The sequence below is a fragment of the Meleagris gallopavo genome, chromosome 33, assembly GCF_905368555.1.
Source record: "Meleagris gallopavo chromosome 33, MGAL_WU_HG_1.1, whole genome shotgun sequence".
NCBI lineage: Eukaryota > Metazoa > Chordata > Aves > Galliformes > Phasianidae > Meleagris > Meleagris gallopavo.
Genome location: NC_139437.1, coordinates 553,028 through 567,465, shown reverse-complemented (window position 1 = coordinate 567,465; position 14,438 = coordinate 553,028). Strand labels below are relative to the sequence as shown.

Below are 14,438 nucleotides of genomic sequence, written 5' to 3'. Positions count from 1 at the left end.
GCAGGGATAATGGGGTACACGTGGACAGAAGGACAGAGGGACTGATGGATGCCGGAATAGAGGGACACACGGACACAGGCGCTTTGCTGGGGGTGTTTATTGGTGGTTTGTTATGGGAAAATGGGCTGCGTTCGTTCGAAGATCTGGTGGAGACGTGCAGGGATGATCAAGTCCTTATGGAGCACGGTGGGGCCAGCACAGGGTTCACACCAATGTTTCATCCTGAAAGTCAAAGCGCAGGTGGTGACCTCGTGGTCGCTTCATTTGGTCTGTGTGGCACCAGAACCCCCTGAGTCCTTTGCGTGATCTTATGGGGTCCTCACGGCGCCACGACGATCACCTGCACCTTACAGGGACGGCACTGTTCTTCTTGGATCCCTTTTGACCTCCTCCACACCTCCCAGTCCAGAGAGATTTGGGGTCTCCCACAGCTCCGGACCCTGCAGGATACAGGGGGCCCCCAGCGTCACTCACCTTGGATAGGAAGATCCAGAGCCACGGGATCTGGGAGCTCCGGCAGCAGGGGGGGAGAGGGATGGGAGTTCCGCTTCCCTCGTAGCAACTTAAGCTGCAGTGGGAGAAATGAGGAGATCCCGGTGGGCACCAGAACCTGCTCAAAAAGCGCTGAGGAACCGGGGCTCCCAAATGGGAGGCACCTCCCGAGGGCACCACAGTACTCACTGCTATGTCATAAGCTCCGCTTGTTCCCTCCTCTAAGTCATCCAGGAGCTGGGGAAGGAGGATGAGGGACAGTTTGGGTTGGAGTTAATGGGAAAGCATGTGGCAGTGGGTGACGCCTTCGCAACGACCCCATATGGCCTCCCCCTGGTCTTAAAGGGAAAATCCCAACTGGTTCCCACGGACCCAATTGCTTCCACATGCCATCTGGAGTCCTTGGAATGTGGGGATCTGGGCTGGGGGTGGAGACCAGAAGGTGGAGACCCAAAGAAGGAAACAAGGGGACCCAAGGAGGGGGGACCGAGAGGATCCAAGGAGAGGGGACAGAGGGGACCTAAAGAGGAAACCCAAAGAGAAGACCCGAAGAAAGGGGTTCAATAGGACTCACAAGGAGGAAAGCGAGTGAAGCCAGGGACCCAAAGAGAAGGAACCGGAGGAACCCAAAGAGAGGGAACCGAGGGGACGGAGGGGACGCAAAGAGCAGGAAGCGAGGGAACCCAAGGAGAAAGTGGTTGCGAGCCGGCCCGTCTCCAAGAACCCATCTGCACACCCCAGCCTGTGCCTGGAGGCACATGGAGGCCAGGAGCAGGAGCACGGTGACAGCGACTGCTTTCATCTTCCCCTGTGCGCCGGGAGCTGGGTGAGGCTGCTAGAAGCCCGGGCTGCATTTATTCTCTTGGGACTCCCCTCGCATTCCAAAATGCCCCTGGGCTTGGCACAGTCCCCTGGCACAGGCTGAGCCAGGCATGCAGCCAGCCCCCACCTTGGCTCCAGGGCATGGGAAGGAGCCAGGGATCAGGGGACGGGCACTGAGTGCTGGGAACCCAACGGCAGCCAGCCCCAAAGGGGGAATCCTAATATCACGCCAGAATCCTCGAATCCCAGAAGCAGCGAATGTGGAGAAGACCTCTAAGAACATCGAGCCCAACCAAGGATGTGCCGTGCCACTGTCCCCACACCTACTCCCCAGCACCACGAGCCCGGGGCCCAGCAGGGCGACGCGTTGCAGAGATGGTGACGTGTCACAGGTGTGGGTTCCGTGGTGGAATTGGCAGCGCTGAGTTACTGGCTGGATGACCTGAGAGGTCTTTTCTGAATTAAAAGATGCCACGATTCCACGCTCAGCTGCTGGCTGAGCAGCCCGAGAACCTTGGACCCCATCCCACTTCACTTTTCAGCATTCTACTGCTACAAAGAACTCAGTATTTCTTGCTAGGCATTGTCAAGCCAGCAAAGAGGAGTGGAACCTTTAGTGTGAAGTTACTGCCAAGCATCAGCCACCCGCTTCGCCCTTATCTTAAAAACAGTCTTCACCTCACCTAAGTGTGATGTCAGTCTGTACTTAGATACAGCAAATCACACAGCACTGCTAAGCTCCCTGACAAACACTGCGGAGCAGAAGCAGCCCAAAGGAAGCTCTTCCAGCTGACTGCTCTCTGAGCAATTTCCAAAGCAAACATTCAAGTGATCTTTTCAGAGCACAGCAGCTCTCCTATCTATGGGAAATGTCCCACGGGGCTGTGACCAGCTGTCCGTTCTGCCAGGCATCACACTTAAAATTGGCATACCGCTTTTCCTTGAGGAGCCGTTGAGTCATTTACAGTTCTAAGCCATTTATCAGTGTTTTATTATTTCTTTTCACGGGGATGAGACAAGAGCCACTTTCTTGGAAGCTATGGCAGGAGGCTGGATCATCACGGGAACAAAACCAGTAGGACACCTTTTGTTCTGCTGAAACTCAGGCACGCAGCCCAGTGACTCCAAAACCCAACACAAAGTTCTGATTGCCTGACTGCACGTCCTGAGGACAAATTGTCCTCGCGGACAGAGGCAGCGCTACTGCCATTTCAGATACACGATGCAGATTTCTGGATGCAACGCGGTGACTCCTGATGTTGGGTACGGAAAGAGAGCAGAAAACACAGGACCCGTCTCCGGATGAGACTGTAGGGCCTTGTCACACCTACACGATGCCTTGACTTTATCGCTCTACGATACCGTGATGGTGTGCTTCTACCATTCCATCATTTGTTCATTCTATGAGTCTGTGACCCCGCGATTCCGAGATTTCATACATCTAAAAGTCACGGTCTTTGGGTTTTGCAGCAGGAAATGACAAGGAAACCCAGCTGCCACTGCCAGATTTTTATTCACCCCTGATCTCCTGCTTGGCAACAAGGGCGCTGAGTGGGCACTGCCAGGGACACGTGTCTTTGTTTCCCTGTGTTCTGATGTCCCTGTCACCCACCGGCTACCACGTGTCCCCATGTCCTGATACCTCCATGTCCCCCTGTCCTCATATCGCCACGATGTCCCCACATTGCCACTGGAATGGGAAGGAAACTGGGGAAATGCCGCATGGGAAGGGAAGGGGACGGGGGAGATCGTGGAAGGGAAGGGAAGGGAATGGGATTGGGAGAATACGGCACATGGGGAGGGAAGGGAAGTTAAGTGAATGGGATTGGGAGAACACGGCACATGGGGAGGGAAGGGAAGGGCGTAAGGGGAAGCGCCTCAAGGGGGGGAAGGGAAGGAAACTGGGGGGAGATGCTGTAAGGTAATGGATGGGTCGGGAATGGGACAGGGGAGAGACGCCACAAGGGAGCTGAAGGGAAGGGGAGCGAGAACAGCATCAGCACACGATGGGCACATAACTTGGACATCAGCGACGTGACTTGAAAGGCCAGCATTGGGAACGCCTCCTTTGGAGAGAGACTGAGAGGTTTGGGCTCATTGAGCCTGGAGAACAGAGGGCTCTGGGGAGACCATGTGGCTGCCTTTCAGTACACGGGGCCTCACAGATCACCTGGTTCCCACCCAGCCCCTGCTGCGGCCAACAGCGAGATCAGGCTCCAGGTCAGGTTGCCCAGGGTGCCATCCAGCCCGCACTTGAACACCCCGAAGGACGGGGTATGCACAGCGCCTCTGGGCAGCCTGTGCCAGCAGCTCAGCAGCTCCTAAGTGAAAAACTTCCCCTGGACGGGTTCCTTTTTCTGATGTGTGCACGTGAGCTTTCTTTGCACTGAAGTGCCTACAGCTCGCAGAACTTGGTAGGAAAGCGTTTCCGGACCTTGGAGACCCTGCTCGAATGGCAGCAGAGCATCTCCAAGGGCACCAGGTGTGCCTGCGTATGCCGGAGGACGACGGGAATCCTTCTGCAGCCTCTCTTGCCAGCGTCTGTTGCATCCCCGCTGCCTCCACGGTGCCTGCTGGCATCTCATCTGCCTGCAGATAACGCGATGTAACACACAGGTGTTACGGGAGAGTCAGCACTGAGCAACATTCGTGTGGGCTGCAGCAGAAGGAGCGCAGTGTGATGCACGGCAGGCACGGTGCTGGGCTGCCTGCCTCGCGCCCACCACCCAGCCTCTGTCGAGCTGAACTCAGCCTGTGTGACACGTGGCAGGTTCTCGTGCCGCTTGCCGAGTGAACCACGGTGACTGTCGATAGGGACATTTCAGCCTCGCGAGGTGTGTGTGTGCCTGTGAACGCACAGGGTTTTGTTTATTAAGCAGCCGCAAAACAGCTTCTCTTACTACGCCGTTGGAGTTAGGCTTGCGTTCTTTGGGAACGTAATTCAGTAAGGTCAGTGGAACTCCTCCTGGAAGGGGAGGTCCCCTCTCCATGCCGGTGACCTAACAGAGCTCCGGTGACACGGGCTGATGTCACAATGCCATGCGCTGCATCACAAGGAGATCTTCCCCGGGGCAGCGGCAGCGCCGGCACTTCCCTGCAAGGCCTGGGCGCTGCTGCAGCACTGCTCAGGGGCTCTGTCCTTCTGCGGCCAGGAGTCGGCTCAGGGGCAGCCAGGCTGCACTGGGCGGCCCTCGCTGACGCGTGGAGGAGCAGGGGCGCTTTGCAGAGAGTGGTTGGTTGGTTGGTTGGTTGGTTGGTTGGTTGGGTGAGGAGCCTTGTCGCTGGAGGGCATCCTTAGTTGTGAGCTGAGGGCTGTCGGCAAGCGACATGGAAGGCTGCTGGACTGTGGGCGTCAGCTTGGAGCTGGCCTACACGTTCCCTACGCTGCTGGAACTCTCCACCGAAGGTAAGGCTTTCCAGACCCCCTTCCCAAGGCATCGCACGGGGCTGTTAGCTGTCCAAAGCCGCAGCTCCTGCTCTCTGCGCTGGGCAGGACGAGGCTGGGGGCTGCTGCAAGAGCCTCGCCCAAGGGTCCCGCTGGGCTCTGGGGACCATGTGGCAGCCGGGTCCCAAGGCCAGGAGCCTGACATGTCTTTTCTTTCCTTTGCAGAGATCGTGGCTGTCTGGGACGCTGTATCTGATTACATTCTGGAGCAGATGAAGCTGGACAAGGTGGGCTGGGGTGCTGGTGGCCCTCGCCCTGGACAGGGGTTCGGTCCTGCCGAGAGCGTGGGCCCCGCAGAGCAATCCCTCCCTGGGCACCACACTGAGCAGCACGCTGAGCCCAAGCCGGGTGTCCAGAGCAGCTTGTTGGCCAACTGGGAGGGAAACCCGAGGCCAGAGCTGCCCTGAGCAAACGTTTGGCACGCGCAGGGGCTTTGCTCTGCCCCGTGGTCAGAACGGGGAGAGCCAAGGGAGAAACGGGTGGGGGATTTTTTCTGGCCCTGTGCCAAGGATAATCCGTGGCAATCAGCCCCAGGCTTAAGCCCTGTGCTGTAAATGCCCGGGCTCTTCTCTAGCCAAGGGATGCTGGGAAATACGATGCGGAGGCGACTGTCTTGCAGGGAGCACAGATTTTTCCAGAGCCTCCCAGGGAGCCCCATCTCACCCCGCTGTGCGTCAGGAGTGGGGAGGGCGGAGAGCAGTGACCCCATGCTCTTGATGTTCGTGGCTGTTGCCGTCCCTGAAGTTCACGCTCCTCATCAGCCTTTCTGTCTGTTCCCTGTGCAGGGAGTCCTGGTTCCGGGACTCGGGATCTTTGCTGGGGTCCGAGAGGAAGTCCACAGCAAAGACGAGGGGATTCCGGTTCGAAGGCCTGTCTTCCAGCTGGACATCGGGGTGCTGTGGCTGCAGGACCTCCAGTCTCCCAACGACATCATCCCTGGTGAGAAGGCAGCAGCCACCTTCCCCTTCCCGCCCCACGTCCGGCCGGGTGTGTTCTCCCTGCTCTCTGGGAACGGCCGGGAGCGGCAGAGAATTGTCTGCAAAGCTCGGGGTACAGCGTGATGAGTTCCTCCCGAAGGAACCGCAGCCCGAGAGCTGCTTGTGTGAAGGAAGGACCTTTTCTCCGGGATTTGGTCATGAGCGTTGCATGGGAACGCGGCTGGCTGTGGCAGTGAGGATGTGCCTTCTCCTTGCAGACGATGTCAAGATTGAGCCGCTCAACTACCGGCAGCTCTCGCGAGCCTCCGGCGTCCCGCTGCACATGGTGCCGCGCTGCGTGCGAGAGAGCGTGCTGCTCTACTGCCACCTCCTGAGGAACAAGGAGCCCGTCTCGTTCGTCTTCAAGAACATCGGCGTTATGACGTGCCAAGACGACTTCCTCCTCATGAGGTTCTTCTGCAGCTGCATTGCAGAGCTGGAGAGCAACGCCACCGTCCTCACGCTGTTCCACACTGTAAGTGGAGGAGGTTTGGAGGCTGCGCCGTCAGATCGCCGCTGGCCAGCCTGGATGTGGCAGGCCGGTCCAGTGCCTTTCCCCGTGCTCGCCCCACGGCTTTCTCCACTGGCCAAGAGATTTCCTGGGTCTCTGCCCCTGCAGAAAGCCTGGCAGTGCTCTTGCACGGCCTCCCTAGTTTGCCACCCTGCTCCTTCAGAGCAGAACAAAGCGCTGGTGTTCATGGAGGAGGCTTTGGTGGAGAGCAGCTTTCTCTTGGCACGGGAGCCAGGCTTGCTTCCTGTCCAGAAGAGCCATGAAAAAGTGGCCTTGGCAAGCCTCCAGCAGCTCTGTGTCCCTTTGCAGAGATTCTGGACGGACGATTCTGCTGACTTCGGGCCAGCGTCCGCCGCCCGTGGGATCCGGGTGTTCCCGAGGTGAGTGCATTTCCTCTGCAGCACTTAGCTGGCCAGGAGGCAGGCTTCCTTCCCACCTCCTCTTCTGGGACGTGCCCTGCCGGGTCTCCGTGCTCGGCATCCAGTCGGGGACAAATGCTGGGAAGTCCGGCTCCTGGTTCACCGCTGCTGCCTTCTGGCCTTTTGGGGAATCGCGGTGGTGCTACTGGTGCCCAAGCTGTCCCGATTCCCATCAGAGAGAACGGACTGCACGTGCAGATGAATTTGGGCTGCGTGTGCTGCTTTGGCATGGCCAGGGAGGAAGAGGGTGCCACGCTTTGCATAGCACATAGATAAATAGCGCCGACCAGCTGCGTGGGGTAGGAGGCCATCCTTCTTCAAGGGTTGTCACTCCTTGTTTCCAGGTTTCAGCTCACCGTGGAAGAGAGCAGAGCAGAGGCCGCCACAGAAAAGGAAGCCGCCGTAGAGCAGAAGCTGAGTAGAGGTGAGGGAACGGGTCCCAGCTGCAGGGAGGTGGGCCCTGTCCCGTGCCGGGTGCCCGGGTCCAGGTTCCCGTGCCGTGCCCGTGGGGCTGCTCTGAAGAACTTCTTTCTCTCTTGGTTGCAGAGGGCTCTGTTGGCAGGCTGCTGCAGAGGCGGAAGACACTTCCCCCCTCCATGCTGCTGCAGCGCAAGCCGAGCTCAAGGCAGCAAGATGTGGCGAAGGAGCCTTCTGCCAGGTGAGGGCCTTGGGCGAAAAGGAGGAGGAGATGCGTGCGCTCGTGTGCCTTTGGAGCTGCCAGCTCTCGGCACCCAGAGAGGCTCCTGACACACGTGTGTCCCAGTGGGGGCCGTTCTCTCCGGGACGGCAAGCGCGCAGCACCATTTCCCCAGGCAGACACAGCAGCTTCACGGCCCACCCCGGCCCCCGGTCCCTGGGGAGCCGAGTGCCGATCCCTACTGACGGCAGAAGCTCTTCTCCCTTCAGGGCTGTCTCCGCTCAGCACCAGAGCCCATCTTTACGGCTGTGGGAGCACGGGGGGAGACCGAGGTGCCCCGGGCTCCCGCAGACTCCTCTTGTGTCTGTTTGCAGCGCGCTCCCGCCGTGTGCAGGCAGCTCCCGCGGGACGAAGAAAGCGGGACAGAAGAAAGCGTCGACTCCTGCCCAGACCGGCGCTGCACTCCCTGCCACAGAGGAGTCGAAGAGACTGCTGCAGGTACCGGCTCTGCCTCGCTGCAGGGACCGTGCTGCTTGAGACTGCACGAATGACAGAGCGGTAGAATCACAGAAAAGCTGGGCTTGGAAGGGGCCGTTCAGACCGCCTGGTTCCAATCCCCTGCTGTAGGCAGGGACGCCTGTCTCTAGACCAGGTTGCTCGAAGCCCGACCCAGCCTGGCCTTGAGGGCTTCCGCAGGGAGGGAAGCAAAAGCCTCTGTGTGTGCAGGGATCTGGAGCACAGCCCTTCGGGTGCTGCCCTTTCCCATTTCTGTCCGCTCCTTCAGTCCTCTTCGGTAGATGGAGGCTGCTGCACAGCTTCCCCGTCTCTCCTCGCCTCCTGGCCTGCCACCTGCCGCAGCACTCTGATTTTGAGCGGGGGCCGTGAGAGTGGAAGACGGCCTGCGAGCCACGTTTGCCACCAGTTGCGGATCCCGGCCTGCCTTCGGGGCCCCCGGTCCTTCGGGGGCAAAGCGGTGCCGACGGGCCGGCAGAGGCGAGGAGCGGGAGCGTGGAGCTGAAGGAAGGCACCGGGGCTGAGGCTGATCCTGTGTGCTGCCGTGTCTCTGCAGGAGCTCCGGGAAGCGTCTGCACCGTGGAAAGCAGTAGAGCGCACGTGGCCCGTGCACCGGCAGCAAGCAGAGCGAGCACGGGCAGAAATGGCGGTATGGGAAGGCTGGAGCGCAGGGGAGGACCCGCATCCGCCCCAGGTAGTGTCAGGGATGGACCCTGCTGGCAACAGCCGCCATCCTCCGAGCCAGGCTGCGAGCTCAGCAGGGCTCAGGGGGTGGGAGCGGGCCGGGCGCCGCGCAGCATGGCAGGGGCTGGCCTGCTCCTCCCCGGGAGGACAGCTTGGCACCAGCCCCGCAGGGAGAAGGGAAGGGCGGTGCGCAGCCGTGGGCTGGCAGGGCTGAGTCTCTTGCTTGCCGGGGCCTGCTGCGGGGCCCTTGACAGAGGGCCTCTGGGAAACGGCCCCGTGCTCCCAGCCGCTTTGCTGACGGCGTCTCCTCTTTGGCAGCTGCTGGCCAGGGAGAGCATGCGTGCTCCGCGTCCTCCAGCCCAGCCCAGGGGACAGCGAGTGGGGAGGAGGTGCAGGAAGGACGTGGATCTGGTGCCGGGAAGTAAAATGGGCACGGCCACCAAGCTGGCACTGCATGCAGAGTAAGTGTGTGCGGGCTCTGCCGGCTGCCGGAGGCGCTCGGGCAGCCGTGCCCCTGCGGCTCGGGGACAGGCACGGCCCGGGCCAACATCTGCTGGCGGGACGCAAGGCTGGGGACGCACGGCAGCACGGGGGTGGGGGCTGGCTGAGGGCAGAGGCCGGGGGGCTCAGCGGAGCCCGAGGGATGACTTTCTCCTCCTGTTGCAGCCTCCTATCCCCGCGAGCGGCTCAGGTGCTCCAAAGGTTGGAGCCGCACCTCCACCAGCAAGAGGCTTTTGCCAGCACCGCCGAAAGAAACCGGCACAAGCTGGAGCTGAAGCGGCAGCTCCCCTGGTGAGCTCCATGGGCAGCAGATCCCGAGAGCCGGGCTGGAGCCCAGCCTGCACTGCTTGCCTGCGCTCAGCCCGTAACGCTCCGTGCCCTGTTCTTTTCACCTCCCTAGTGCTCGATGCTCGGTGCGCTCCAGAGGGGAAGGCGCAGCCAACGGTGCTGCCGGCGGTGGAGCTCTCGGCACGGGGGCTGGGAAGCTGTCCCGATTTCCACCTGTGAACGGGAGGTCGTAGAATCAAAGACTCGTGGAAAGGCCTGGGCTGAAAAGGGCCTTGAAGATCGTCGAGTTGCAACCCCCCTGCTATGTGCGGGGTCGCCGACCGACCTCCGGACCGGGCTGCCCAGAGCCACATCCAGCCTGGCCTTGGATGCCTCCAGGGACGGGGCGTCCCCCACCTCTCGGCAAGCGCTTGCAGCACGTCACCACCCTCCGCGTGAACAACTGCTAACATCTCGCCAAATTCTGCCCCCCTTTCACGGTGTAAAACCGTTCCCCTTGTCCTGTCACGGTCCAGCCTCGTCAACGGCTGTTCCCCCTCCACTTTATACCCTCCCTTCGAGAACTGGAAGGCCGCAATGAGGGCTCCCCGCAGCCTTCTCCTCACCAAGCTAAACAAGCCCAGTTCTCTCCACCTTTCTCCACAGGAGAGCTGCTCCAGCCCTCGCATCGTCTTCGTGGCCCTCCTCTTGACCCAAGAGCTCTGCGTCCTTCTTGTACCGGGGGCCCCAGCCCTGGACGCAGCACTCCCAATAGAAGAAATAAATTGGCCTTATTTCCACTCGGTCTGCTGGTGTCGTGCCTGTCGCCATCAACTACCGTGAGGAAGCGGGAGCTGTGCTCCGAGAGAGGAGTTTGGGTGGCACCGAGAGCTGCTCCCAGGGCCCGGGAGGCCCACGCTCTCCAAGAGCGGCTTCCCAGGATGGCAGCCATCTCTGCCGGCCGTGCACGTGTCCCGCGCAGAAGTCGCGCGTCCCCTCGCATCCCCACAGCTCCCTGCCGGCAGCAGCACCAGCCGGCGCTGACCAATGAGAGGGAGGCCGGGGGCGGGGCGGCGCCGGCGCCGACCAATGAGAGGCCGGGACGGGCCGTCTCCGTCGCCCCCGGCCGATGGCAGCCGGCACAGCCTGCGCGCCGCCGTTCCGCACGGCTGACGCGGCCGCTCCCAAAGCCGGGGCGCCGCGGGAGCCCGAAATGGACTCGGAGGGGACCCAGTGTCACTCAGCGCCGTGTCCTCGACTTCAGTACTGTGCTCAGCGCACTGGAACTCACAGAATCGTGCAGTAATGCAGTTACTGCAGGGATAATGGGGTACACGTGGACAGAAGGACAGAGGGACTGATGGATGCCGGAATAGAGGGACACACGGACACAGGCGCTTTGCTGGGGGTGTTTATTGGTGGTTTGTTATGGGAAAATGGGCTGCGTTCGTTCGAAGATCTGGTGGAGACGTGCAGGGATGATCAAGTCCTTATGGAGCACGGTGGGGCCAGCACAGGGTTCACACCAATGTTTCATCCTGAAAGTCAAAGCGCAGGTGGTGACCTCGTGGTCGCTTCATTTGGTCTGTGTGGCACCAGAACCCCCTGAGTCCTTTGCGTGATCTTATGGGGTCCTCACGGCGCCACGACGATCACCTGCACCTTACAGGGACGGCACTGTTCTTCTTGGATCCCTTTTGACCTCCTCCACACCTCCCAGTCCAGAGAGATTTGGGGTCTCCCACAGCTCCGGACCCTGCAGGATACAGGGGGCCCCCAGCGTCACTCACCTTGGATAGGAAGATCCAGAGCCACGGGATCTGGGAGCTCCGGCAGCAGGGGGGGAGAGGGATGGGAGTTCCGCTTCCCTCGTAGCAACTTAAGCTGCAGTGGGAGAAATGAGGAGATCCCGGTGGGCACCAGAACCTGCTCAAAAAGCGCTGAGGAACCGGGGCTCCCAAATGGGAGGCACCTCCCGAGGGCACCACAGTACTCACTGCTATGTCATAAGCTCCGCTTGCTCCCTCCTCTAAGTCATCCAGGAGCTGGGGAAGGAGGATGAGGGACAGTTTGGGTTGGAGTTAATGGGAAAGCATGTGGCAGTGGGTGACGCCTTCGCAACGACCCCATATGGCCTCCCCCTGGTCTTAAAGGGAAAATCCCAACTGGTTCCCACGGACCCAATTGCTTCCACATGCCATCTGGAGTCCTTGGAATGTGGGGATCTGGGCTGGGGGTGGAGACCAGAAGGTGGAGACCCAAAGAAGGAAACAAGGGGACCCAAGGAGGGGGGACCGAGAGGATCCAAGGAGAGGGGACAGAGGGGACCTAAAGAGGAAACCCAAAGAGAAGACCCGAAGAAAGGGGTTCAATAGGACTCACAAGGAGGAAAGCGAGTGAAGCCAGGGACCCAAAGAGAAGGAACCGGAGGAACCCAAAGAGAGGGAACCGAGGGGACGGAGGGGACGCAAAGAGCAGGAAGCGAGGGAACCCAAGGAGAAAGTGGTTGCGAGCCGACCCGTCTCCAAGAACCCATCTGCACACCCCAGCCTGTGCCTGGAGGCACATGGAGGCCAGGAGCAGGAGCACGGTGACAGCGACTGCTTTCATCTTCCCCTGTGCGCCGGGAGCTGGGTGAGGCTGCAAGAAGCCCGGGCTGCATTTATTCTCTTGGGACCCCCCTCGCATTCCAAAATGCCCCTGGGCTTGGCACAGTCCCCTGGCACAGGCTGAGCCAGGCATGCAGCCAGCCCCCACCTTGGCTCCAGGGCATGGGAAGGAGCCAGGGATCAGGGGACGGGCACTGAGTGCTGGGAACCCAACGGCAGCCAGCCCCAAAGGGGGGAATCCTAATATCACGCCAGAATCCTCGAATCCCAGAAGCAGCGAATGTGGAGAAGACCTCTAAGAACATCGAGCCCAACCAAGGATGTGCCGTGCCACTGTCCCCACACCTACTCCCCAGCACCACGAGCCCGGGGCCCAGCAGGGCGACGCGTTGCAGAGATGGTGACGTGTCACAGGTGTGGGTTCCGTGGTGGAATTGGCAGCGCTGAGTTACTGGCTGGATGACCTGAGAGGTCTTTTCTGAATTAAAAGATGCCACGATTCCACGCTCAGCTGCTGGCTGAGCAGCCCGAGAACCTTGGACCCCATCCCACTTCACTTTTCAGCATTCTACTGCTACAAAGAACTCAGTATTTCTTGCTAGGCATTGTCAAGCCAGCAAAGAGGAGTGGAACCTTTAGTGTGAAGTTACTGCCAAGCATCAGCCACCCGCTTCGCCCTTATCTTAAAAACAGTCTTCACCTCACCTAAGTGTGATGTCAGTCTGTACTTAGATACAGCAAATCACGCAGCACTGCTAAGCTCCCTGACAAACACTGCGGAGCAGAAGCAGCCCAAAGGAAGCTCTTCCAGCTGACTGCTCTCTGAGCAATTTCCAAAGCAAACATTCAAGTGATCTTTTCAGAGCACAGCAGCTCTCCTATCTATGGGCATTTCCCCCCAGTTTCCTTCCCATTCCAGTGGCAATGTGGGGACATCGTGGCGATATGAGGACAGGGGGACATGGAGGTATCAGGACATGGGGACACGTGGTAGCAGGTGGGTGACAGGGACATCAGAACACAGGGAAACAAAGACACGTGTCCCTGGCAGTGCCCACTCAGCGCCCTTGTTGCCAAGCAGGAGATCAGGGGTGAATAAAAATCTGGCAGTGGCAGCTGGGTTTCCTTGTCATTTCCTGCTGCAAAACCCAAAGACCGTGACTTTTAGATGTATGAAATCTCGGAATCGCGGGGTCACAGACTCATAGAATGAACAAATGATGGAATGGTAGAAGCACACCATCACGGTATCGTAGAGCGATAAAGTCAAGGCATCGTGTAGGTGTGACAAGGCCCTACAGTCTCATCCGGAGACGGGTCCTGTGTTTTCTGCTCTCTTTCCGTACCCAACATCAGGAGTCATCGCGTTGCATCCAGAAATCTGCATCGTGTATCTGAAATGGCAGTAGCGCTGCCTCTGTCTGCGAGGACAATTTGTCCTCAGGACGTGCAGTCAGGCAATCAGAACTTTGTGTTGGGTTTTGGAGTCACTGGGCTGCGTGCCTGAGTTTCAGCAGAACAAAAGGTGTCCTACTGGTTTTGTTCCCGTGATGATCCAGCCTCCTGCCATAGCTTCCAAGAAAGTGGCTCTTGTTTCATCCCCGTGAAAAGAAATAATAAAACACTGATAAATGGCTTAGAACTGTAAATGACTCAACGGCTCCTCAAGGAAAAGCGGTATGCCAATTTTAAGTGTGATGCCTGGCAGAACGGACAGCTGGTCACAGCCCCGTGGGACATTTCCCATAGATAGGAGAGCTGCTGTGCTCTGAAAAGATCACTTGAATGTTTGCTTTGGAAATTGCTCAGAGAGCAGTCAGCTGGAAGAGCTTCCTTTGGGCTGCTTCTGCTCCGCAGTGTTTGTCAGGGAGCTTAGCAGTGCTGTGTGATTTGCTGTATCTAAGTACAGACTGACATCACACTTAGGTGAGGTGAAGACTCTTTTTAAGATAAGGGCGAAGCGGGTGGCTGATGCTTGGCAGTAACTTCACACTAAAGGTTCCACTCCTCTTTGCTGGCTTGACAATGCCTAGCAAGAAATACTGAGTTCTTTGTAGCAGTAGAATGCTGAAAAGTGAAGTGGGATGGGGTCCAAGGTTCTCGGGCTGCTCAGCCAGCAGCTGAGCGTGGAATCGTGGCATCTTTTAATTCAGAAAAGACCTCTCAGGTCATCCAGCCAGTAACTCAGCGCTGCCAATTCCACCACGGAACCCACACCTGTGACACGTCACCATCTCTGTAACGCGTCGCCCTGCTGGGCCCCGGGCTCGTGGTGCTGGGGAGTAGGTGTGGGGACAGTGGCACGGCACATCCTTGGTTGGGCTCGATGTTCTTAGAGGTCTTCTCCACATTCGCTGCTTCTGGGATTCGAGGATTCTGGCGTGATATTAGGATTCCCCCCTTTGGGGCTGGCTGCCATTGGGTTCCCAGCACTCAGTGCCCGTCCCCTGATCCCTGGCTCCTTCCCATGCCCTGGAGCCAAGGTGGGGGCTGGCTGCATGCCTGGCTCAGCCTGTGCCAGGGGACTGTGCCAAGCCCAGGGGCATTTTGGAATGCGAGGG

General features: G+C 59.3%; 1 protein-coding gene across 1 annotated transcript; it reads left to right on the top strand.

Annotated features, from left to right (window-relative positions):
* Positions 1-3,196: 3,196 nt before the first annotated feature.
* Positions 3,197-10,068, top strand: LOC104916897 (uncharacterized). The gene is made up of 12 exons (XM_085214755.1): positions 3,197-4,720; positions 4,925-4,986; positions 5,545-5,698; positions 5,955-6,211; positions 6,557-6,627; positions 7,011-7,090; positions 7,213-7,324; positions 7,678-7,801; positions 8,373-8,510; positions 8,819-8,961; positions 9,167-9,292; positions 9,402-10,068. Exons 1-12 carry the CDS (start codon positions 4,642-4,644, stop codon positions 9,520-9,522), a joined length of 1,467 nt encoding a protein of 488 aa, XP_085070881.1. The 5' UTR covers positions 3,197-4,641; the 3' UTR covers positions 9,523-10,068.
* Positions 10,069-14,438: the final 4,370 nt, after the last annotated feature.